Consider the following 25,663-nt stretch of genomic DNA (forward strand, 5'->3'; position numbering starts at 1 on the left):
CAACATGGAAATTGACCAATTAACAGCAACGTCAATTTCCTTCACTTTCCGAACGAAGGCATCTCTCCACGAATCCGATGATCTCGTGTCCTTAGACACACCCCATCATAGTCTTCCTCTGCAGCGACATCGCGACGGAAAGTCATTCTCTCGTGAGGTCTCATTAGCGAGTTACATAGCGTCTTTACGCTCGGTGAATATTTTACGTTTTAACAAAGAGCTAGTTTAGTAATACTTGTATCGTAGACAAGTAAATCGAGTCCAACTTGGACTTTGGAAGAAAGTACATTTACCTATTATCCCGTTGACCACGGATTCGTTTTCGACCCTAAGACCATTGTCATTAGTGTCTAATCACCGCGGTTACTTGTCAATTCTGGAATATCCACACTTGTACTAATAATCATATTTGCACTAGTCAATGTCTTCTCTATTGCATAACAACAATGTGTAATCCAAATGAAGGTTCGTTTCACGCGCCTAACCCTAATCATAATGCGAACCCGACATATATATATATATATATTCCATCATCTATCTTGAACTTTTATTTCCTCAACTGCTAACCAATCAGCATACTATGGTTTCTATCACAGATTAGAAAATAATCAATGTAACGTGGTATCATACACTATAAACGTATTACATCTGTAAAGACATACCCAGAATGTAGAAATAAAAGATGACAAAAGCCACTTCAATATATTCTTAAATTTTCATATCAACATCATCATTCATTTCAAAGATACAATTTGTAGAAAATTCATTTTTCAAGAAGCTTGATAATAAAAGGGTCCCATTACTAAGCGTCAAAACATTTTCGTGCAATTGTGTCGACGAGAGAGAGAGAGAGAGAGAGAGAGAGAGAGAGTTCGAAAATTCGTGAAACTTTAACTCGCAAACCCGTTTACCAATTACATTGGAACACTTTCAATGCCAGTCGATTATCACATGGCGCATTACCTTTGAAAATGAAACGAATGAAATCATATCGACATTCGCAACGTTCTCAGCTCCCTCTTTTTATCTCTTTCCTTCTTTTTGAGACGAGGGGGACACGCACGGATCTGGATATTGGAATTTAAAAATTCACTCTCGCCGTTATGCCGTCGCGTGGATTTAATATAACCAGCAGTCGGCCCGTGCTCAAGCACAAAGAACGAAATTGATACGGAAAGTGCGGGAATTATTTAACGTTCCCGTATCTGAATGCATATAAGTTTTTTGTCCACTGCGAAAGGAGCACACGCGGACATAGAGAATGAAAAAGTACCCAGGCACAGGGCCCTGTCCCGCTCGATTTAACCGTCTTCAAAATTTCAAAGAATCCCTCTCTGTAAGAGCTTTATGGTTTCAAGTAAGGAAAGTCGTGCGATTTGAATATCCTCGTTTAGAGTGAAATGAATAATATTATCACTTTTGTAAGTTTCAATCTGAAACGGATAGACGAATCTTTAGTGCTTGTTTCATTAACTGGTTGAATAACTTTGATTCTTTATAATGTTTGAAATTTTGATGTTACGTTGTTGTTACCTTTCATGTTCAATATAACATAGTTAACAAAATCAATCTAACATCTGAAATATGATAACCAATATTTTTGAGGAATCAATATTTTTGATGTAAATATCTTTCAAGACAATCCCATTGAAAACACCGTTTTCATAATAGGTGATCGAGCGATTGCTATGATATTGGTTTCTAAAATTTTTCTCATATGAAAAATAAAAGTATGACTTATTATATCTTTCTTCATTTTAAATGCATGAAATGTAATAAGAAATTAGCTTCGATGTTTACAAATTTATATTAAAAATCCCATGCTAAATATAATCAGGATAAAAGAGGACAAAGGATAACTAAAAAGGATAGAATGTCTATATCATGTTTGTATGTTAATATCCTTGTTTACAACGGTAACTTTTAATCAGAATCCTCTAAAATATTTCAAATAAACAAAACACCACAATCCATAAAGAGATTAAATACACTGTGGATATTTTCTAGCTTTCAGATATAAATTCACATTATTAATCCCACGCAAAAGACATATAATTCAGCATATAGAAAGTAACAACAAATAAGTTTTTAAAAAATTGTTTCTTACAGAAGCTTTATGATTGCGCAAAGGGTGTCATATTATTTTAGTATTTTCGCCTAGAAAGGAAAGAATGTTAATATCACAGTTGTCACCTTTAATTAGAGGCACTATGCTAATCCTATTAATTAATTACATAACGTTGATTCCCTACGATATTCCAAATAAATGAAACTGAATATTTCCTAGTATTTTCTGTTACAAACTCGCGCAAACAATTCCATATAGGAATCGTATAAATCAATATATCATCAATATTATAGGTATATATAATTATAAAAAATAGAGAAAGACAAACGGAATGACGATCGCTGAGAGAGATGGGAAAGTAAACGAGAGAAAAAAGAGAGATACAATTTCAGTTGAAAGAGAGGGATCGAGGGGGAAAGACGCGAAAGGTAGGGTCCTCTTCGGTAGCCCGCGAACGTAAATCCCTTCTGGCTGGATTTTAACGTGAAATTTATCGTAGTGCTGGTAAATTATTGTCCGTCATGGTATCCCGGAGGAACCGGGAATCTTCTAATGGCGGAGAGGCTCGCGATCGAGGGCGTGCACGCTATTAATATTTCACAAGGCTAATGTGCCTTCGATTACTTTATAAATACCCAGGGAGATATATCGATACACCTGTAGATGTTTCTATATCTGTACGTGTGGTTGGAGCGCAACGTACCAGCGACGTTTTCATAAATTTTCCAATTTCGCGGTTGCCGGTCCACGTAATCCGTCCTTTCAGTATAATCCTTGGTTTTGTATTAACCGCGGTTGGATATCAGGTCCGCGAGCCAAATTTACATTCGGAGACTGATGAGTCCTCTGAAATGTATCGCTGCACAGGATCATCAGCCACGCATTAATATTTTTTTTCTTTTCTCTTTCTTCTTCATTTCTTTCCACGACCTTTCTATATTCTCTTTTTCTACGTGCACGAAAGCTTCGAAGTCTCTCTTTCCACATTTTACCTTTACCATCATCCTCTTTGTCTCGCCGTTACCTAGTTTTCCACCCTTCTCGTTTTTCTACGTAGGTATTTCTATTTCTCTATGTTTGTTTTATGTTTTGCTAACGAGCTCCGTAAATCTTTCGATCTCCAAAGTCGGCGATAAAGCCCGGCGTAATCTCGCGTTTTATTTTCCGCCTGGACGATAAATTTATTTCCTTATCGCTTTGATCTCGAGCTTAACTCGCGTTCAAATATTTCTAGATTTTTTTCTTCCACGTTTCCTTTCGCTCGTTGTTTGCTCACTGATAAAAGGTTCACGCAATCCTCTTCGATTTTCATTGTTGACTGTCATTAGCCCTCCTTTGTATCCATTTGAAGATCACGAAGCCAAGATATGATAAGTCAGTTTTTCATAATATTCTATCTTTGTTGTCATACATTTTCAGACTGATTGTCAATTTTAGCAACATAATTGCGACATATTTGATTGCAACGACAATGAAATTTCAAAATGTGTTATCAAACATGTAGGTAATATTTTCTAAATATCGAAGCTTAAATATTAAAATGAAATATCTAAATATCAAATATCGAGCATATTGAATCTTAAAATTATTCTTTCATAAAAGACGGGAAATATGATTTATCAGGTTTCCCACTTACGGCTTTCATTACTTTGTAATTGGGGTCGAGAAATTCTTCTCTTTTTAAATAAAAAGAACGTAATATTGGCCCGTTCGTGTCGTTGCGACCCGTTGCACCGTCACCTGTAGTTTTCACCTGTAGTAGCGTTGTTTGGCCATGCAGGCGAATTCCTGAGAAATGACACGATTATAAACGGAAAATAAATTTATTTGGCGGAATTTCAGCGGAGCGCAACGGTGCGCAAACTGCAGCAAGTGTAGACTGTCGGGATTGCACGTTGGTCGAGGGATGTATCAATTACGCTTAATTCGATCCACCTGACAATCGTATCTTATTCCACGCCAGGCAAATTGATCAACGCGCCATTGTTTGGCATCGTAGCTGCGTTTTCCGGAAAAACAAATCTCTTCGCCCGATACGGACGAAATTCCATGTAGAAAAGCGTTAGTAAATTCTTCCGTTATATAAAGTATGAATATTCACTCGTTTAAAGTTATCTATCATGTTGAACTATTTTTCTGCTAAAAATTATATCTATGTTATATAAATAATATTTATGAATTTATAAAAGGTTATAAATGTACCAATAATCTGAAGAAAAATTTTTTATGGAACCCTCTAGCTTTCTCTTTGTGAGAAATTTATAAGTAACCTTCAAACCAATAAATCTTGAGACTGTCAGAAATTTATGCCTAACTTTCAAGGCAATTCTTTTTCTTCTTCCCTGGTAGTTAACTTTTATGATACGTGACCTGAAAGTTACCCGCTCGTTCATCTACATTTTTTAGATATCGTTTTGTGTCCTTACTGCATCATGTTGTTGTATTATCATGTCTTTCTCCTTTCCTTCCTTTCTCTTTTCGCAGCAATAATTTTCACAGAAAATATGCAAAGTATAGTAGACGCTAATTGTGTAAATAAAACAAATTCTTACCCGAGTTTCATTCTTTTAATCATATTCATAAAAATATGACGTTACACCAATATCCTCATATTTATAACAGCCTTGAATTCCTAATGTTCCACTTAAGAAATCGAAAATTCTAATTAATCGTAACTGTTTCCTTCACGAACAAAAATAAATAGGGCGATAAAAGGTTAAACGATTTTTCTATGATTTTACACTTGATCTCCTTCGCCATCAAAACGATCGTCTAAATCGTCCAGATCTAAATCCTATCATCGAAATCCTTTCTAAGATCGTCGTAAAAGGATATACCACAGTTGATCCTTGATGTATCGATAAAAAGCGTCATGGAATCTATGTTTTCCGTCTTACGAGGATATGGTTCGTGTGATATAGGGGTGACACTGGTCGTCATAGCCGGATTTGTCGTCGAGCTTAACGCTTCGTTCATACTTTGGCCAAGTATTTTCGCGTCAACGTGCGTGGGTCAATCGTGTGGGGCAGATTGGATGTGACATCATAAAAAGCTCAGTAGCGAACGAGCACTTACGAGCCCGAGAAAATTGTCCATCAGGCAGAATGAGAGATGTCGCGCGGAATCCGTGTCATTTTGCCCCATGAAAAACGTGACGGAACTCTTAAACGATCTGACGACGAACGTTCTCGATAGTAGTATGAAATGAATAGTCAATACGATGACCGATCTACACGGAGAGTCGAGAAAGTTGAACGAGACGTCGGCCGTCGCCATGTATCCCCGTTGCAACGGGTGATGAATCGTCCAAGTTGCCAATACGTAATTTTTCGATGGAATACGGTAGATTCTGGACGTTCTCTGGGCGTGACTTTCGCACATATTGAATGCTTCGTGTATACGAATAGTTTATAAATCGAAAGAGGAACGAGCTGTACCCATAAGAAATTCGCGCGATAAGGGTTGAAAATTGTATCAATAGGATACCTCGAACGTCGAGCAATTTTCGTGTCAGCTTTTCACGACAAGTAAACGTCCTGATTTGATATTTACTCCGTAGACAGTGCAAAGGCCGCGAGAATCTAATTTACGATGCAATCAACCCAGCAACGAAGTAAATGAATTTATAAGATAGACTTTGTGCATACTTCCGATACTTCCGAACGGTTAATTTCGAGAACCTATTAACCCTAGATGACCTCGTTCGTCATTTCGTCATTCGAAAAATCTTCCATCTGTACCATCTTTATACCGAGTATATTCGGATGATTTGAAACAACGTACCAACCAGATCGTTAATCGCGCGAAGATTGCCAAGACAAGAACCTAATTTCGAATTTCTCCAATCTGTACAATCATCATCTTTTCAAACAACTTTAAATAACATTCCAATCGGCTCAATTTCGACGTAAAGATCGCGGCTTCCAGAAATCCCATCCGGCAGTGATTTCTTCAAATTAATCCCTGCGTCGTTCCAGTGCTCTCCGCGCTGTTCCCTCGAGGCAAATTTCACGCTCACCGGAATTCCTGCAGATCAGAGTTCTCTCTCTTTTCTACGTGCAAACTTTTGTTCCACTTATTTCTCTATTCGGCTTCTCTATTCTGTGAACGTAATGGACAGCACGTTTACAGGTCTCTCGGTTAGGTCGAGCGTGTGAAAGAGAATCGTTCGTTGCGACAAAGCCCCAATAAAGCCGGTTTCGGGCCGGTTAAATGAAAGAGATATTACGCGTTACGTATGCGGCGGCCGTAGCGGTGGAAAAAGGGGTGGGCAAGATCGACGTTGCCTTTGTGGACGGTGCCTATCGATAGCTTTGTTGGCGGTGCATTTACGAACGTCGAGTGCAGGTTCTCTCGCCTTGCAGCAACGGCGGGCGCCGCGACGTCGACCCTTGGGCGAAATGTCACGTCGGTCACACGACGTCGACGACTACCAAGCTTCGCTCGCTTACTTCTCGCCTTAGGTCCGAAAGAAAGAGAGAGAGAGAGAGAGAGACCGTTTCGCGAAAATTCCCGATGCAATTTTATGGCTGAACGACGCGAGACCCATACGTGAAACGGAAGCCAGGATTGCCCTGGAAAGTCGAATTGAAGATAATTCCGAACGTGTTTAACCGAATTGGATGACAATTATGAGCTTTCTTTGCTATAAATACTATTCTTTCTTGCTAATCTTTTGTTGTTACGTGTTGCGAAGGTAAGAGGATAATTGAGTTTAAGGAAAACGGATGTGAATGGTGTTGATCGAATTTGAAAGATTTTTCCTGATCTTGACAAATAATCGATCGACTTATAATATTAATGAATTAACAAGTTGGAAAATATTTTATAATTTTATTATTTTTTGCAAAACAGGATATTCAGTAGGCTTGTAATTTGTAAAATGAACTCAAAGACATTCGATTATCAAACACGGTTCATCCAATATGGGAATTTAATACTGCTGATAATTAGAAAGGGCTGTACAAGAATCTTGAGCCTCCTAGATATTAATTGAATTATCTCACAAATGGGGCGTTATACATTCTTTCTTTCTTTTTTTTCAATTGTATTCAATTGTAACTGGTAATGGTTCGAGATATTCTTCAGACTAGCGAATAATTATTTCACCCCTTTCGTAACGGACGAGGCAATATCGTGGAGTGGTGAATTTTTACTGCTTAAAGATACTTCAGGCTGAAAAGTAAATTGCCACGGCGAATACACAGATATTCGAAGGAAGGAATATCGAGTCGTGATGCGCATCGGAAATGACCGATTACCCATCAACTGTGGTAATTACCATTGCGCAATACTCCACAGGCAGGAGTGCTTTGTTTTGTTCTGCAATATTCATAAAGCTCATCGACCCGCGGGAAGAAATTCCGCAATGAAATACAAATAACCGAACCATCGATTCGCCAATAATGAACGGCAATTTCTTCTTTCGTTCTCCAATAAGAAATTCCACCCTCGTGCCGTATTTATTCTTAAACAATCAACCCCCAACAAATTAACAAGTTCTCGGTACAAACTACCAATTCACGTTTTACCGAAACACTTTTGCGGTGAACGAGACCGCAGTTTCCACCGACCAAGAACACCGTCCCCAACGATTCTCCTTCTTCATAAAATAGAATCAGCAAATAAAAAAAAAAAAAAAAAAAATGAAAAAAAGAGAGACATAAAATCAAACATTAAATTAATCAGAAGTATCGACTAACAGGGGAGGTTACGTTAAAAGGGAAAATATCGCCGGGACAAGAACCGTATACGTTTACAAGTTCCACAAAGGGGCAGCAGGAGGGTGGAGGACATCGATTTTCAGCCTTGAATTTACGATCCGCAACGGCGCTACTTTTCTGCGGTTCGTTCGTCACCCACCCTTCCGTTCTCTTTCACTCCGTTGTTTTTCCTATTCTCTCATTTTTTTTTTTCTTCGGGGAATCGTGTTGCCCGACGTGGACACACACAAAGTGGCAGGATGGATACACGCGAGACCAAGACAATACGCAACCCTTCGGCATATGTCGAAGAAAAGAGACAGATAAAAAAAGAGAAAAGGATAGAATAGAAGAGGATAGAAAGGAAGGGAAGAAAGGAAAAATGGCCCGGGTAAATTCGACGGAATATCGAGTTGGCAGATATCAATGGGAAGGACGGCCACGTGTGTCCGTGGACGGGGTCGAAACTCGGCCCAGATTCGGAATGTGGGTCGGGTCAGCTGCATCCGTGCATCCCCCGGGGTATGGCCGGGTGCTGCAAAGCGCAGCACGTATTCGATGCACTTGCAGGCTCGGGGCACGGTCATACGTGACAGCCGCAGCTGACCGTCACGCGTCGAATTTGAATTGATAATTCGCGTAATTTCTGACCGAGCCCTGTTGGCATAAGGCTGTAATAACGGGACGAACAATTAATTACGGAGTCGCGGCCTGAGCCGTTCTTTGACGTATAAACCGCTTGTCTGTTCGCTTGACGATGATGGGTTGACCGTTTTGAGCTTTCACGGATGACGTGTGTGCGTGCGAGTATACGTGGTATACACGCGTGTTTGTGACACCGGTGGAAATTGTTTATCGTGCAGATCGAGAGTGCCGCTATTGATTGTCAAGATGTGTCTCGTTCGGAAGATTCCTTTTGTTCGCCGATTTTTGCAACGAGAAGAAAGATATTCTCCTTTTGTCCCGTTTTGCCTTGATATTTTCAGGAAGTAATACTCTTTTTCGATTTTGTTTAATGCTAAATTCGTTTATCAGCTAGTTAAACGAAGATTACCGTAATGTTGTATCGAAACGTTATACGTAATTTGTATTTAATGATCTATCGAAGAACCGCTATTGAAGAATCGAAGTTGTGGACAAAGTAAAAATGAAACTTTATCCAACCTGTCTTCGATCAAAAGGAATCACAATTGGTGTCACTGGCTTGATTCGATGCTAATCAGTTTTCTGAACAAAACATTTACAATGATTCTATCAACTTTATCTGCTCAGTTTACCCTTTTCTCTGTTATAAAATACTTGAAATTTTAGAAGAATATTTCTAATGTCTGAATTATGAAAACAAAAGTTTAAAACAGCAATGAAAAATAGAAGATACGGTATGATTATACATACGATATAGCTGGAATAGACATTTTTCTAATTGTTCAGATGTAATGTGCAACCAAGTTGATACTACGAATTCTGTAGCCAAGTAGGACTACGAATTTTTAAACACTTACTTATTCGAATAAAATTTCCCTACTTATAGGATGCGCAAAACCTTTTTCGATTCGACTATATATGTGACAATGCCCGGAGCACTCTATATACGTCTATCGTTAACCATGGAGGATATAATTCACGGACAAAATAAAATCCACTTGTAATCGTTAAATTGACGATGGTTTGGGGAAAAGTTTGTGAAAAGGGTTAAGCAAGACACGGTTGGCGAAGCAAATCCCGTTTTCCAGCGCCTACATAAACGGAACCGTGGCGAAGGGTTGGTGGGCGGTATAAGAGAGCGAGAGGGAATCGAGGACGGCGTATCGCGGTGGAATACTGCGAGGCAGCTTCAAAAGTTGCCAGTTAAACGACGGAGTTAACTTCGTTTCGTTGTTTGCGCGAACCGCAAATTTCCTCCAGTTACTCAGACCCGGAGCCCTGGTGCCGTTATAATCACGTGGATGTACGTGTTACCGGGGCTCGAACAGCAGACAGAGAGACGAGAGAGTCACTCGGTCGTTCTCGTTTGTCCCGTTTCTACTCGTGTGACAACTTACTCCTCGCCTTGCGCTTCATTCGCGATAAAGGACAGAGAGGAAACACGGTGCAACCAGTTCCACGGCTCGGAGCTTCTATCTCACCTTGCCTGTTTCCTATACGTTACACTCTCTGTCTTACAGTCTTACGGCGGCAAGTCGCTTGAATAGAATTATATTGATAAGACAGCCGCTTTCGGGAATAATTGAATTTAGGCTAGTACACTGAATGTTCGACGGATACTGCTATCTGTTTGGTGCAACTGCTTTACGTGGTTGTTCTTCCAATAGATATCGGTTTGTTTCGTGGTTTAATTTCTGATCGAATTTTCCTTCCTCGGGTGTAAAGAAATTGTCACGTGATTAGACAAATTGTCTACAGATGATAAGAATTCTTCATGGTTGTAAACGTTTCTCGTTTGGAATATTATTAAGAGAAGTATTTGCTGATAGAATGGAATTATATCGGTTGTGGAATAATTGAATCTACGCTACTATTTTATGTGATTATTCTTTCCTTTTCCTTCGTGGTTTAATTTCTGATCGAATTTTCCTTCCTCGGGTGTAAAGAAATTGTCACGTGATTAGACAAATTGTCTACAGATGATAAGAATTCTTCATAGTTGTAAACATTTCTCGTTTGGAATATTATTAAGAGAAGTATTTGCTGATAGAATGGAATTATATCGGTTGTGGAATAATTGAATCTACGCTACTATTTTATGTGATTATTCTTTCCTTTTGTTTCGTGGTTTAATTTCTAATCGAATTTTCCTTCCTCGGGTGTAAAGAAATTGTCACGTGATTAGACAAATTGTCTACAGATGATAAGAATTCTTCATGGTTGTAAACGTTTCTCGTTTGGAATATTATTAAGAGAAGTATTTGCTGATAGAATGGAATTATATCGGTTGTGGAATAATTGAATCTACGCTACTATTTTATGTGATTATTCTTTCCTTTTGTTTCGTGGTTTAATTTCTAATCGAATTTTCCTTCCTCGGGTATAAAGAAATTGTCACGTTATTAGACAAATTGTCTACAGATGATAAGAATTCTTCATGGTTGTAAACGTTTCTCGTTTGGAATATTATTAAGAGAAGTATTTGCTGATAGAATGGAATTATATCGGTTGTGGAATAATTGAATCTACGCTACTATTTCATGTGATTATTCTTTCCTTTTGGTTCGTGATTTAACTTTTGATCGATTTTTGTTTTTTCGTTGGAGAAAATTGCACGAAGAAATTTTGAATTGATAAGGAAATTGTTTAGAGGTGACGAGGAATTTTTACATTTACAATATTCTCCCTTTTTCATCTGTTAGATGCGATAATTTTACGAGGTGGTTTTTCCATTCGTGATTTATCTGGTATTTAATTTTTCATCGGTGTTTGTTCGTTGGTGGCGATTTTGAAACAAAGACGAAGGAATCGCGAAATGGAAAGACAATCGTTTATAGATGATGAAAATTTGTGACAAATGTAAGTGTTCCCGTTTAGAAAAGTAATGAAAAAGATGCTTTCGTTGAATGACTCACCTCAGGGTTGCAGATCTTGTATTTCGTGCTCCACGACCTGCCTTTGCACGGTTTCCTCCTACAGCGCCTCTGCTGTCGTGAAATCCCACCGCCGCAGCTCCTGCGAAGTAGGACGGGCATGATTAAAAAAACAACGTACGAAGAGACTAACAAGGAGCATAGGTGTAATTTTCGACGCTGGTTCTTTTCGTCGCAAAAATATCACTTTATGTAAACAAGCAAAGAATTCAGAAACCCTGTATTCTGTATTCCTCGTTGTCGCGAAGATTTGCTAATGATACAAAGTATAATTGTACTATTGCTATTAAGATGTAACAATATTATATTCTAATTTAAAGAAAAATGTATTGAACGTGAAATATACATACGTTGTCCATGTATATTTATATCATATATATATTATTATTATTAGTATTTCGTTTCTTTTACTTCGCGTATCTCAACAGTTACGAGAGAACTGGCCGGAATTAGGACACGTAAGCGGAAAATTCAAAGCACCTGGAAAAATCATACGGTTTCTTTGATCATGAATTACTCGGTTCGAGAATTTAAGTAGCACTTGTGCTTGCGGTACACACGGGTCGGTAGTTCGCAATTCTGACGTCATTACTTAAAATTTGTTTCAAACGTAGCTGTGGTTTAAAAGATGAATGAACGGTATATGTATAACAGAGTATACGCATAAACGATGACGTCAATTAAACGAATAAAGGATCTTTAATTTCGCGACAACGAAACGTTTCGGGCAACTACTTCTACAAGTATCCCGTTTTCCAAACGTTCCCTCTGTTTCTTAATTTTTCATTCCTTATTTACTTACTAATTAACGGAGAGAGACGGTTGCTTAATAAAATCTTTCATAAATAAATTTGTCGAATTAATGAAATATCTTAGACAAGCTAATTCTTCTTTTACTAGTAGACAAGCAAAACTATTCACAATTTTGTTCAAACAATTTGATATTCCGATAATAAAATTTATTGTAGAATTCCAAATCATCGTACTACGGGCTATGCCCGTAATTGTAGGTTAAGGGGTTAAAGAATCTTTACTGATGTAATATATTTGTCCTGAAAAATATTACTTTTGTGAAATTTTGTAAATGCATTCACCCTTAATATACATACATATTACTTACAGAATTTTGAAGATCGGTAATAGGGAGAAATGTAAGAAAATGGTAGCAATAACATCTAAAAGTGGAGAATAATCTAGCACAGAACTAACAACAATAATTAAAAGTACACAATAGTCTATGTATACAAAAGTGGCAATCACAATCTATGGTAACTAAAAATGAGAAAAGTTTAAGACATGAAACATTATCTATCTATAATTTACAGTGGAGAATCGTAGAAATATTCGCACCTTCAATTCCCAATTTCGGACGATTGATATTTTTTCCCAAAAATTTTGAAGAATGTATCGGAATAATGAAAATTTGCATTATAAGAAAATATCAATTTATCCACTATCGACAATTGGGAGAGGTACTAAATACTAAACTTCTGCGATATACACTATATGTCGTGGATTTGGCAAAAGAGAGTGGTACAAATCAGATGGTAATGCGTTGATGAAGGGAAAAAATTTTAATAAATGTATCGGGGAACGCGAACAAAGATTTAGAGGGCCGTGGCTGGCCGCGTCGAATGTACGGCACCGTACATCATACAATAAGCTTCTCCAGGAGGGCGAATGCAGTTCACCAGTCGTAAGCGTCATAAATTATTTGCTGGCGCAGTCTGGGCCGTTTCTGGTCGGCTGAAAAACGAGCTAGCCGTTCCGACGTCCGCCACCGGAACTCTACCGTTGTCGAAATGAGTTCTGAAACGTTTAACATTCCAGCGACGTAATGGCGCCGCGACGCGATACTTAGCCCTTCGATCGGTTCTATCTTGCGATAGAACAGCCGCTTTATGATACCAAACAACGTCAATCTTACATTTTTGTTACAAAATGGAGGATGTTTGCTAAGTTAATTTCTTATAAATGCATAGACATCCGCAGTCTCGTGATAACCTTCTAACATTTATTACTGGTTTACGTTATAGGAAGCGATGGAAAGAGTTACAAAAATGACGCAAAAACGTGATTTGGCTTTTCATTTAGTATAATAAACATGTGATAAAGCTATGACGGTTAAAAATCAATGTAAATGCGACATAACGCAGATAAGAGAGTGATTTGTAAGAAAGTATAATCGAACGGTAGTCGTGATAGGCAAATCATGATTTATCGTTTCTTACGTCACTCAGAATAATTTCACAATCCGTTATTAATGAATAAGCTGTAGGGTCAGAAGTGATTGTCGTCAGAGACGAGGATTTCTGTGAGATGAATCAAATGTGTTTTGCCTGCAGTGAACCGTAATAAAATTCCCGACAGTTGTGTAAAATATTTTGCGTATTTTCTAATATGGTTTACACTATCGTTCAGAAGAATCCGGATATTTTGATCAATTTGTAGTAATATTATGCGAATTTTACCAAAACGTCGAGATTAATAACAAGTTAATAATTGGTAGTTTTTTTTATCTATTAAAAAGACTCGACGACGATATGTTTGTCTATTTACTACATGTAACTTGTATTGACTTGCATTAGCGCCGGAAATGTTTCTATCAGTTTAGAAGTACGTTGACCTGTGTACTTGCTTACAATTAATCTCTCAAATAACAAAATACAATAGTTCTACAAGGCTTGATAATTACAAATTATAGATTTCTTTATTATTGTTGATTTCCAAAAATGAACTGTCATTTATTCGCAACTTTTTAATGAAATTATATTTTATAACAAATGTTTAAATGTCTGCAAAACTCAGCTATAAAGAATGAGTATACAAATAGTTACGAACGAAAGTGTATCCTATCGTATCAATCAATTAATATATCCAGTCAAATCTAAAGCGTAAAATGCTTACCTTGTACAGCTGGACCATTTGGACCAAGGTGACCATTCGCCCCACACGACGCTCTGAAAATAGAAAACAATTTGTCAGTATTTGTTTCCTTCGCGAAGCAATTTGTTAAATTTGGGACTAAATTGTACAAATGAAACGCCCATTTCCGCGGAATACATTCGATAAAACGGATGGGCACGCGTGCACGCATGTTTATCATTTATCATTTATCATTTATCATTTATCACGAGAAAAATTCGACGTTCAATTATTCGGCGTAGCGAATTAATCGGAGGCTGTATTTTCTAAAACTGTCCCGTTTCTCGCGCCCATGCGTTACTTTTAACGAAATTGGAGGATCCGTCGCGAGCGAATGAATTCGTTAAAATACCGCTCGATGCACAGCAATATTCGATAGGTAATTAAATCAGCCCTCATGAAATTGTTGGACAATTAATCCGTACAACGACAAATCCCCCCATTCCGCCAGCTGCTCCCGTTTGTCAAATATTTCTTGTCTATGCTCGAGATTTACGAACAAAAACCTTTCGAAGTATGAATTTTATTCCAGTCAAGCACGAAGGCTATGTTTAATCCAAGAAATTGCTGCTTTTAGCTCGCGTGGGACAGGATGAATCGTACGTGGATGACATGACGGATGAAAGGTTTTTGTAGAGTCTTAAATTAGAGACACTGAAATCGTGAATACGATAGGATTTTAAAATATCGATAATCAAATGTTTTATGAGGTTACATGAATAAAATAGTTTCCATTTTAAGAAGATTTTACGATTGTCCCTTTTGACCCTTACCATTCCCCAATTACTATATTTTCCAACGAATTACTGACAAAACTCCTAAAGAAGGCATAATGCATTAAAATGCAAAACAAGTACATATTATATATCGTTACATAAGCAAGATATTTGCAACAAGCACGTAACATATAATACGTAAATGAACCTCCATTTATCTTAACATTTTCAAAATTAGGGAGAATCATAAACGAACAATATCGTACAGGTCGTACAGTATCGAATCCTAAAATTCATTTTCATGTAACAATATGTGTATAGGATTTCTAGAATTTCTATAGAAATATATCTTATTGTAATAATAAGACCAGTAACGTAGATGATCCGAGATCTTTGTAGTGTTAATAAACTTCCTTCTAGATTTACCTCGTTCAAAGAGAACATAGCGCAAAAAATGGCGTACATCCGATTCGTCGTATCAAGAATTGGAGAATGTGTGTCGAGAATCGCGTATAGAGCAATGCTTGCCGATAAAAGTGGCACCGTAAGAACGGCGATATATCAAAGTATTTAGCGTTTCTCTACAGCGTGGAAACAGAAAAATCTCGTCTGCGAGGCGGACAGGAGCTGGCTTGCACATCGATATCCCTCTTGGAGCAATAAGTTCACCGTGAGACGTGATAAAAATTTCGGCGCTTCTATATCGTAATGCTCGGCACGTTCGTAGCCGAACCGAGCGGATTTCGAAAATTCACTTTTACCAGTCGGCTCGAGGCTCGTCGAGCTGAATTCCAGGCTGGATATTTCGCGATGGCGAGCAGTTGCTGCGATCATCGCTTCAGAATCTGCAGAAAATAAATCGGGAAGGTCGGCGAAGCATTCTAACGTGTTAAACGACACCTGATTCGATTCTTTTTTTTTTCTAAAAATAACCAACTTTGCGCAAAGTCGCAATTTTTTCATATTAAAATTGAAAGAATCGTTGGGAAAAATATCGGTGATTCAATATCGTAGCGAGCCGTGTCATCGTCCGCTTTATGTTGCGTTACATAGAAATTCTGTGGAACGTATTGTTAGCTTTTCCACTTGTTTCCCATTTCGAAGTAGAACATACGCGTGTCACGTTTCTCGATCGCGGAGGGCTTAACAAATACGAGCCCGTTCATCCTTTTCCTTTCGTAACGAAGTTCGTTTAGTTATTGCCCTCAATTGTTTCGGGGCGGACGGTTTTCAATTTTTGAGAAATGCTTGTGCACCTCCTGTACATCGTATCGTCCTGTAATTTCTACCTTCCCCCCCCCATCTCTCCCCCTATTTCCAACAAGAAATTCGAAACCATATACACGGCCCTCAGATATCTACACGATTACAAAGAAACAAATAAAAACTCTATTACAATTTTCCGTACTAAATTTGATAAAGAAGATTATTAACGTAACCGTGGGGTATCAATTCGAGAGTAGAGATATCGTAGATGATATCAAATACTGTGCCGATAACCTTCACCTGTCACAGTTATTATTCAGGTTATCGCGATTACAATTATCGAACAGGATTATGCGTACTATCCCGTTGAATTATATTATATTAATCGATCTCGATCGAAGAAATCTGTCGTTAATCAACCGCATTGTAGCGTATCACGGACACAATTATTAAAATTTTCGTGGTTCGAGGCACGAACGTTGCTCGAATAAAATATAGAATATCTTGCCGATGATTTTCCCTCGATCGTTCGCTCTCTTTAGCTGAGCTACCCGATAATGAGCTGTTGTATCGGCTTTCGGCCGAGAGAAAGAGCAGTAGGGGACCGACAATTAATCCTTTTTATCCGACTACCGCCCTGAGCGCGAGCGGGCAACAGTGGATCAACGAAAAGGAGGACATCGTGAAGAAAAAGAGGAATAGAGAACGGAGGGATGAAAGAGAATAAGGGAAAGATCGAAGAGCTGAAACTCTATAAAAAATAATTCAACGAGAAAGGGAAGTTATGGAAAAAGGAAGTTAAAAGAGTGATAGACGGGAGAACAAAAGTAATGGAGGGGCTGAAAGTATTATATATAGATGCCCCTGTGTAACGTCAAACGCTGAAATTTATTGCAATTTATTTTTAGAGAGTCTGTTACTCTCTTCCTCTGTGTTTATCTTTATTATATCATTTTGTTTCTTTTGTTTGCTAGTATATGTAGGTTGATTACATTGCCTGTTTCCCGACACGTTTAATCCTGACGCGAATACGGCGATCAAGTGTAATGGGCGATAATTTCACGCTCGAGTAAATTATAATGGCGCAAATTTGAGTGGCTGAGCTTGGTTCACGTTCACGTTTATTTTTCTGCTAGTCGAGTCACTGTTTCCTACTCTATTTTATGATTCCTTTGTATAACTAATTATACGCAATTAATTTATTGATCATAAATAAACTAGATAACACAAGGATGAAATCATCTTTTTTCACGCTTATTTATAATAATACTCGAAACATCCACGTTGGATTCTTTCTTGCCTACAGGCTTCAACTATATTCATTTACTGTTTAATCACTTTGACAATGATCTAGGTATTTGCAATTCCTCTAAAGTTGACAATATTTTTCCTCGGATATCATTTGGAGTAAAAACATTAAAAAGGAGGAATTCCGACGACTCTTTACATGAAAAATGCTCTTTATTCTCTTCAAAATGCTCTTTATTTGCTCACGGCATAACCGTGTCAATTATAGCGAAAGAAACAAGCGTGGAAGCAATCCCATCTCGATTTATCTCCGAAGGACACGCGCGCAATTGACGAGAAACGTGGAATATCTCGGAAAAAATACGGCGGATATTTTTTAACGGTATTTTCGCTTTTTTTTTTTTTTGTTTCGCTCTCGTTTGCTTCATCGTCGAATTTTCGCGACACGAGATCGCTTTTCGTAGAAAATAATTGAAGCATCGATCTGGACGTCGCAACAGGACGATACGCCGGCTCTCGAAAACGGTCGCCTCGTTTATCTTCCCTCTCGGGTTGGTCGGTGCCGCGTTATTTCGCGAGAGGACGCAAAGTTTGTGCGGGTGCAACGAGGCGACGCGGTGACAGCAGTCGCGGGTACGTGGCGCGTTAACATTCGCGGAGTTGGTTCATTAAAAAAGCGCGGAACAAGCTCCAGGGCGCGCTCATTTGTTAAAAGTTCGCGGGCTTGTTCGCTGTTTGAATCGTTGATTAAAGAAGTGGTGGTCTCCCGTCTCATTTTTTATGCGTTTTCCCTTTTCCCCGTACTTTCGTACGTTTCCTCTACCTACCTTCCTTCTTTATTCTTTTATTTTTCTTTTTTTTTTTTTTTTTTTTAACAGAACTTATACCATTTGAACAGTTTGAAGAGTAATTTAGGATGATAACGATATATATTTAACGGATGAATTTTGATGTTCTGTCTGTTGTTAGGGAGTTGTAGCTTGGAAATATGAATTTTTTCTTCCTTTTTCAAAGTAATTTAATTCGTGCAATGTGAATCTAATCTGGTATCTTAGGTAGGAATTTCTCCCCTTTGAGCAATCGAGCGCAATTCACGGTTATTGAAGATGAATGAGCCAAAGATGAGTTACTAACGTCCTATTTGCTACCTAAATACAGCAATTATTGTCTACTAGGTTACTGTCGTCGGTAAATCAGCATGCGTTAATCCTTGTCCTCGCTATTACACGGTGCATTGATCGTGAAGAGCGTATTCTTACTTGTCCGAGCAAGCGTTTACAGCCTATTGCGAAACTTTGCGCTTTTATACCTTTGCTAGATCCAAATATACCCATTGAGCTTTTCCAAGGCTAGTATTAATAAATAAACAATTGCCCATTTTAACGGATCATCGACAAGAAATATTACTTTTAGCTTTGGAAAATCAGAATAATACTTCTACATTTTCAATCGTTGGAATACTATGTTTCATTATATCGATCTCTAAATGAATAAACGTAGCATTGAAATAACCAAATGAATAAACGGTAAGATGTAACAATTTCTAATGAATCAACGACAACGGAAACCTTCCAATGACCTACCCTTCTGAAACCAAAAGGCAACTTCTAGATTTTCAATCGACTCACAAATAACTTATAATCGCCATATCCTATTATGTTTATTGACTCTTCGTGCGAACAAGCTACCAACAAGTCGATTTCCTCTCGAATTGTACCGGTTCCCAGAAGAACGTTGTAGAGTTTCTCGACCGAAGAGATCCATGGCGAATGTCCAGGAGTTGGATCGTTTCGGTGAGATTTGTCTGGCCGATCATCGGTCCTACGGGGTATAGGAAGCGAGTGCAATGGCGGGAAGGAAAGTGGCTAGCATGGTGCGGTACATATATGTATAGGGCGGTGCGAAAGCCCGCATTGCGGAATGAGAGATCGCCTATCGGCCTATTGGCTTGTCCTCTCTGCTCGTTTATTTCCATCTTCCTCCCCTCTCCACCCTTTCCGGTTTCTCCCGTTGGTATCCGGTTGTACGACCCTGTATCCGTCTCTGTCTGCCACTCAACACTCCTCTTTCGTTGCCAATTTGCGACGAGATTCACAGCTGGAGGCGATAGCGACGCGTGCGTGTCAGATAAGAATCGCTTTTGCACCCTGGGCCCCGTGGTCCAGTCCCGTTCGATCCCATAAATCGAACGATTCGATCGTCGCTCGGAAGATTTAACGGCGACGAAAGCCCGGCTCGCAGTAAATGTCAACTGATTTTCCTAGATTCTTTATAGGCGAGCCACGATAAGCGCCATTGCTTTTTTCTGCGTTGATTTAACCAGAGATGTCTGCTTTCGAAATTGAGAAGTTGAAACAATCGAACGATGTTGGTAGAGAGAAATATAAAGAAACGATATTTGTTCAGTAAAAAGGGATACACACTGTCAGACACATAGAAATATAAGGATATCCGTTGGTTACATTTATTGAAAGACTAACAAATGCTATTTTGCTCGGTATTTTACGTTATAGGGCACATATGACGCAAATGGAATAACTAGAAAATAAAAGAAATAAAAATCATTCAATTTACACTAAATATGAATGTGTGTCGTCGAATATTTATCGTCGACACTATGTAATAGAAATATGGCAGAAAGTCGTGTGCTAAGATAATTTATTTTACCTTTTGGATTGTGTTGGATTAGAGAAATGCGTTTTTTATTTCTACTGGAAATTTTCACTTCTGACACATACATCGTTCGTCGTTTCAACTCCTTCGTCGGAATACTTTCCTTGTGAAATAATAATATTGATAAAGAACATTTTCATTGAAAATTCTATTTCATTATGAAATAGAACCGCTTATAGTAATGTTGTGTACAAAGCAAGTTCTTAACCAGCTTTGTGAAACTACTTTGTGAAATTACTTTGTGAAAATTCGCGATTCTTCTCACAAATACAACATTTCGATGTTTCTAAATTCATAATTGTACTTCCGCTTGTTAGTTCCGAGTAAGAAACATTAGCATAAATAAAGAGAACGTCCCTTATTCCCGCATTTCAAACTACTTCAACTTCCATAATATCATAATACCATTTGCTAATTGAAATTTAACTTTCCCCTCTGATCCTCATCGTTAATACGTTCGTTTGATATTTACTTCTATAAACACGTGTGTTTAAGTTGTTGGCTAAGTTTCAGACGATTTCAATGAAAATGTCTGACGATGAATTAGTGGTAACGACTGCGTTAATTCAACGATTAATGGGCAATTTTCTGAAGCTGGAAGGAAGTGTGGTTACTTCGAGTAAGCGCAAATATTGGTCTTCTTTGCATATTGCGCCTGTGTAGGGGATGTGGTCACAGTTTCGAGTCTGTTTGTCGCGATTCCGCGAATATTTATGCATACGAATCTTCGCGGTCGCGTGCAATCGCGCTCGCTTAGTTTTGCGCCTGTCGTTCGACAATTTTGCATATGCATGCGTAAACGCGCGCCACTCTGCGTGTTAAATATGCTTCGACGTGCAGTTGTTATTTATATAGGGAACTCGTTAGGCGGTTCTCTGTGTTTCTATTATTTCGTGTGTCTCACTGATAACGATTTCATAACGGAAATTCTTATTCCTTCAATTTTCAAGTCATAAAATTGAAATTTACGAGAATAATTAGAAAGTTTATACGAGGGAACTTGAAAACTCTTCGTTACAACTGAAAAATTCGACAAACGAAGCCTAAGTTTAGGATATGTTTATTGAATTTTCGTTGCTGTTGGACGATACATCTGGGTCGATAAAAAATGGTTATTTCGAATCAGTATTTTCAAACATAAGTCGTACGTATTCGACGCGTTTGCTTGAGAATTCCGAGACTGAAATAACTCCGGAAGAGTGAACAAAATATTTGTCTTCTCCAATTAGCAAAATTGCCTGCGAAATTTGCCAAGGTTCTGACGACTGTGCTACCATTTTAATTGTAAAAGCTTATAGAATGTCCATTTTCAAATTTCCATAAAATTAGCAGGCACGAATATATTTTAAAGAGATGAATTTAATTTACAGAATGTTTAAGCAAATTTAATTTGGATACTTACGTACATGTAGATAGATATATGGAAACTAAAATTGAGAAGAATCGATCGACAAAACCACAAGGGGTTAAAGTGTCTCAGCGAAGTAATCTTCGTGTCGTCCACGTATCCTCGGAAATTCTGGAATTTAAATTCTTCATTCCCCCGTGTCGTGGATTCGATGTAACGTTAAAACTCCCTTAGCGGGTTCGGGGTGGTTAGACCGAAGCAGTCTCGTCCGAGACGCCGCGCCATGTTGCCGTTAGACGTAATTCAAATTCCGGTGAATTTCAAGCGGAACCGAATGCGATAGCGAGGACCGTTTAAACTCCGCTTTGCTCCGAGCTGATCTCCACGCGACGAAATGACTTCACGCATTCGCGGCCGCTCTTCAAAGCATTCCGCTAATTTACATGCATACAAGCCTATATCGAGGTCGACTCGGGGACTTTAATAAAATCAAGCAGAACGAAGATAAAAGCATGGATGGAAGGGTTGCGAGAGAGGGATCGAAAGACAGAGATGGGTAGAGAAAGGAAAGCGTGTTGCCAGAGAGTAACGGGCCAGCTATTCCCAATTCCCACCCAATCTAAAATCAATCTTAGTTCGTGCTCTTAGACGAACTGGAAGTAGGATTCTAAAGGGAGCGGCGAGGGGATGAAACGAGGGTGAGGTTCGACCGATCACTTTTAAGCAGGCTTGCAAGTCTGCATTATTCAAACTCCACCGCCAACCGAACTAGAGTTCCACTGCCACCCTCTAAAGAACCCCCTTGTGCCTTTCTCTACGAGACTAACCCCTTCCTGCCCCCTCCATCTTTTTCTATTCTACACCGCTTCATCCGATTTCTCTTGCTTCTCTATCCATTTTCGTTTCATTTACGCGCGAGGCCGCGCGTTTTTAATTGTTATTCCCACTTTGTTAACGCTTTCGTAATTTTAGTATTTTTACTTGGAGAATGAATTTATTATATAAATGGTCTGCAATTCTCAACCTATCTGTTCCCTAGAGCATTGTTTCGAGTATTGGAAGGATTGCAGGATTCGAGATTCGGGAGTGTTCAAAGAATTAAAATTCATGACAAACAATTTAAAGATTGGCAATCAATTTTACGTTACTGAAGCTGTCCTTTTACTGAGTTGTGCCATTAAACATGTACTCTTGCACCGGATGTTTGAATAAATATTTCATTTAATTAAGTCTTTACTTTAATTACTTTATTCTTAAATATTTCATACATTTGTCATCTATTTTTGGAAAACTTCTATCCGCGAATCTAACAAATCGTTCCTGTAAAAAGTGGAGATCTGACTTGTTACGCCACGAGGCTTACCACAGGCTGTATTTTCTAGCCGTCGCTCGCGGTCCTACAGCGTCGCAGGCAGACCGTCTTATCTGGCCGCCGGATCATATACAATGTATCGACGAGAGCATAGTTGTCGCCAAGCAGCGAGCTCTAGAAACGTCGATTTTTGATCGTTACGTTTTTCACACAAGAAGAGGCATACGTGATCATAGGCGCGAGCGGTGGCGTGACCCGAGCATAGCGGGGGTCGTCTTCCAAATGAGACAAAGGAATAATCGAAGGGCGATCAGTTCCTTCTGACGAGTCCAACGTGACACTTCGACAAATCTGACGAGCAAACCAATTTATCTAGAGATATCGCAAAGTCGAGTCAACTTTCTGTAACATATTCATCATAGTATTGTAAAATATATCATTCTATGTTAACCTGTTAATACAGTGTTGCATTCATTAAACCACCTCTGTTGTCTTAACCGAAACAGAGGAACGACTATTTCGCGGCGTCGATTGACATAATCGTAGCGAGAATTTACGCCTCTCGCTGACGCGTTTTCCTCTCCGCGAACGGTCGTAACAGACTTATCATGATTTTTCCTCCTGATCATCGTATACATGTAGACATTGGTAACGAATTAATAGTCATATTAATATCCCCTTCTGTATAAAATTATACCAATTTCACAAACTTCAAAAAATCGTAAGTAAGTATTCTTAAAAGATAACCTGTGAGAGTTTCTCGCTATAGCGGATGATCGCTGTTTTATTTAATAACTGTGCAATGTTTTTTCACGTGAACCCAACGAGTCGAGTGCACGGAGGCGTCGCCTGAAACGTTCATCTCGCTTCCTTCGGTTGTTCCTGAATCTTTCAGATGCATGTTCGCGAAAAGCAGCCGCACGAATTACGAGTTTAAAGCGCGTCGCGCTCCAAATATTTGCATTCGCGCTCCGCTCGGTCGCCTACGGAAATTTCAACGGCAGCCATCGTCAGATTGTCGCCGCGCAAGAACAAACAACCCCTCGCTCTGTGCAATATAAATATTTCACAATTACCGAATCCGAATCACATTCACTTTGCTCGTTCTCCATTCTTCGCGCCCTCCTCTCTGAAGCTTCTTTACGCACGGCGTAGCCGTGGCAGAAAAGCTGGTATAAACATTTTCAGTGAAGCGTCTGCCAACCACGTTATGCTTTCTTTCAGTCGACTATCCAGCTAACCATTCCATCTCTGTTTTTTTGCTAACTTTCTTTAACTTTTTCGATTTTTCCAACAACTTCCAATTTCTTTTCCCTCTCATTTTTCCAAGAAACTCGAGCTTCATAGATTTATATATAGCATTGTTTATAACTAGATCGAGGATGTTTATACAAATTCAGAGTTTCCCGAACACAACTAACGAAACAAAATCTAAAGATCTCTTTTATTATCTAAATATAGTGACAAGTGTTTTACTATATATGCGTATGTTATACAATATCAGCAGTTTGTACATTTTTGTACATTTAAATTTCTTATAAACGCATATAAAAGCGCGCACGAGTTTTTGTTAGAACGATGAATATTATTTTTGTTGTATCGTGGATCGCAACTATATTTAACTTAAATCTAAATAATTCAGCTGACATTTACGGATTTTTTAAATCTATCGTACCTTGGCTATCGAGTATGAAAGAAACGAAAATTTTAAAGAATATGTAATTGATTACTCTCTATAGTATTCAAAAATTCAAACTGAAAATAATCTTTCTTCCCAATGTTGTATTCCGTACGGAACAAATTCTATAAACTAAATAATAAAACTCATCAACGGCCGTTTAAAATTGTTAAGATCTGATCAGAATACGAATTTTTAATTTCATTTCCTTCTACACAACTAACGTTCGAACGCGAATTTTCCTTTGTTTCTAACACGTAAACAGAAATTTCTAAAAAATTCATGACAACTTATAATACAAATAATACATAGCGAATTATTTTCAAAACTATCAAGTCGACGTCGATGGTAACCAGAGATTAGAGAAGTTTATATATGACGCGAGTTCACCGAAAGCTTCATTGAAGCATCGTTGTGGTGTCAGGTTGAAAGGGACGGGCTTAGAAAGACCGACGTCTTAAGCGGGATAAAAAAATAAATCTGTTGGAATCACGTGTTGGCTAAGGACCTCGATCTGAATCGGTTATACCCGTGTAATGATATTCGGAAGCGTTTATGAGGTTTGGTTGTCCGAAAGTGAAATTCCAATAAGATTTAACGGGTCGTTTCCTGGAACGTATAAAAGGGTGTCGTTACCCTTCAAGGAATTTCAATTGATCACGATAATGAGGTGATTTTAATGACAATGGGAGTATGAATATTGAGTCGTGGATAAGAATGGGACTGTAGATATGAACATATGAGTTTACGTTTATCGGACAATGATAACAGATAATTCTCCTCCGCTTTGTGTCGTCAGACGATTTATAATTGTTTTCGAGTCTTTTGTTAGGATAAAGATACATAATTTGTTTCCTGATAAGAGTTGTTATTATCTGAAGATTCTTATTCAAAAAGACTTCTCTATTCATTGATTCTTAGTAATGATTTATCGGTCACAAGGCTTATCGTAGATTGACTATTTTGACAGTAAAGCGTTACAGTCAAATGTTCTGATGGAGGATTTTCATTTAGAGAGACTCCCACAATCCTATTGTGGCTTTCGTAAATTCATTTAATACGTTAATTGTAAAGATCTGTCATTACTCTTTATTTCTGACTTTATCTCATATTGTTAATGTCTCTCTCTTTCTCTGTGTGCAATTTCACAAAATATCAACGTTTCACATGACCATTCTCAATCTGCAAAATTGCTATTACATTTCACTC

General features: G+C 38.4%; 1 protein-coding gene across 2 annotated transcripts in view; it reads right to left on the reverse strand.

Moving 5' to 3' along the window:
* Positions 1 to 25,663, reverse strand: part of nolo (ADAMTS-like no long nerve cord) — a 280,796-nt gene that overhangs the window by 68,439 nt on the left and 186,694 nt on the right. For both annotated transcript variants that reach the window (XM_076620070.1, XM_033336905.2), the window contains exons 4-5: positions 14,256 to 14,308; positions 11,331 to 11,430 (exon numbers count right to left, since the gene is read on the reverse strand). In XM_076620070.1, coding sequence (XP_076476185.1) covers positions 11,331 to 11,430; positions 14,256 to 14,308 — 153 coding nt within the window. The remainder of the gene's footprint in view (positions 1 to 11,330; positions 11,431 to 14,255; positions 14,309 to 25,663) is intronic.

The sequence above is a fragment of the Bombus vancouverensis genome, chromosome 7 (assembly GCF_051014615.1).
Source record: "Bombus vancouverensis nearcticus chromosome 7, iyBomVanc1_principal, whole genome shotgun sequence".
Taxonomy (NCBI): Eukaryota; Metazoa; Arthropoda; class Insecta; order Hymenoptera; family Apidae; genus Bombus; species Bombus vancouverensis.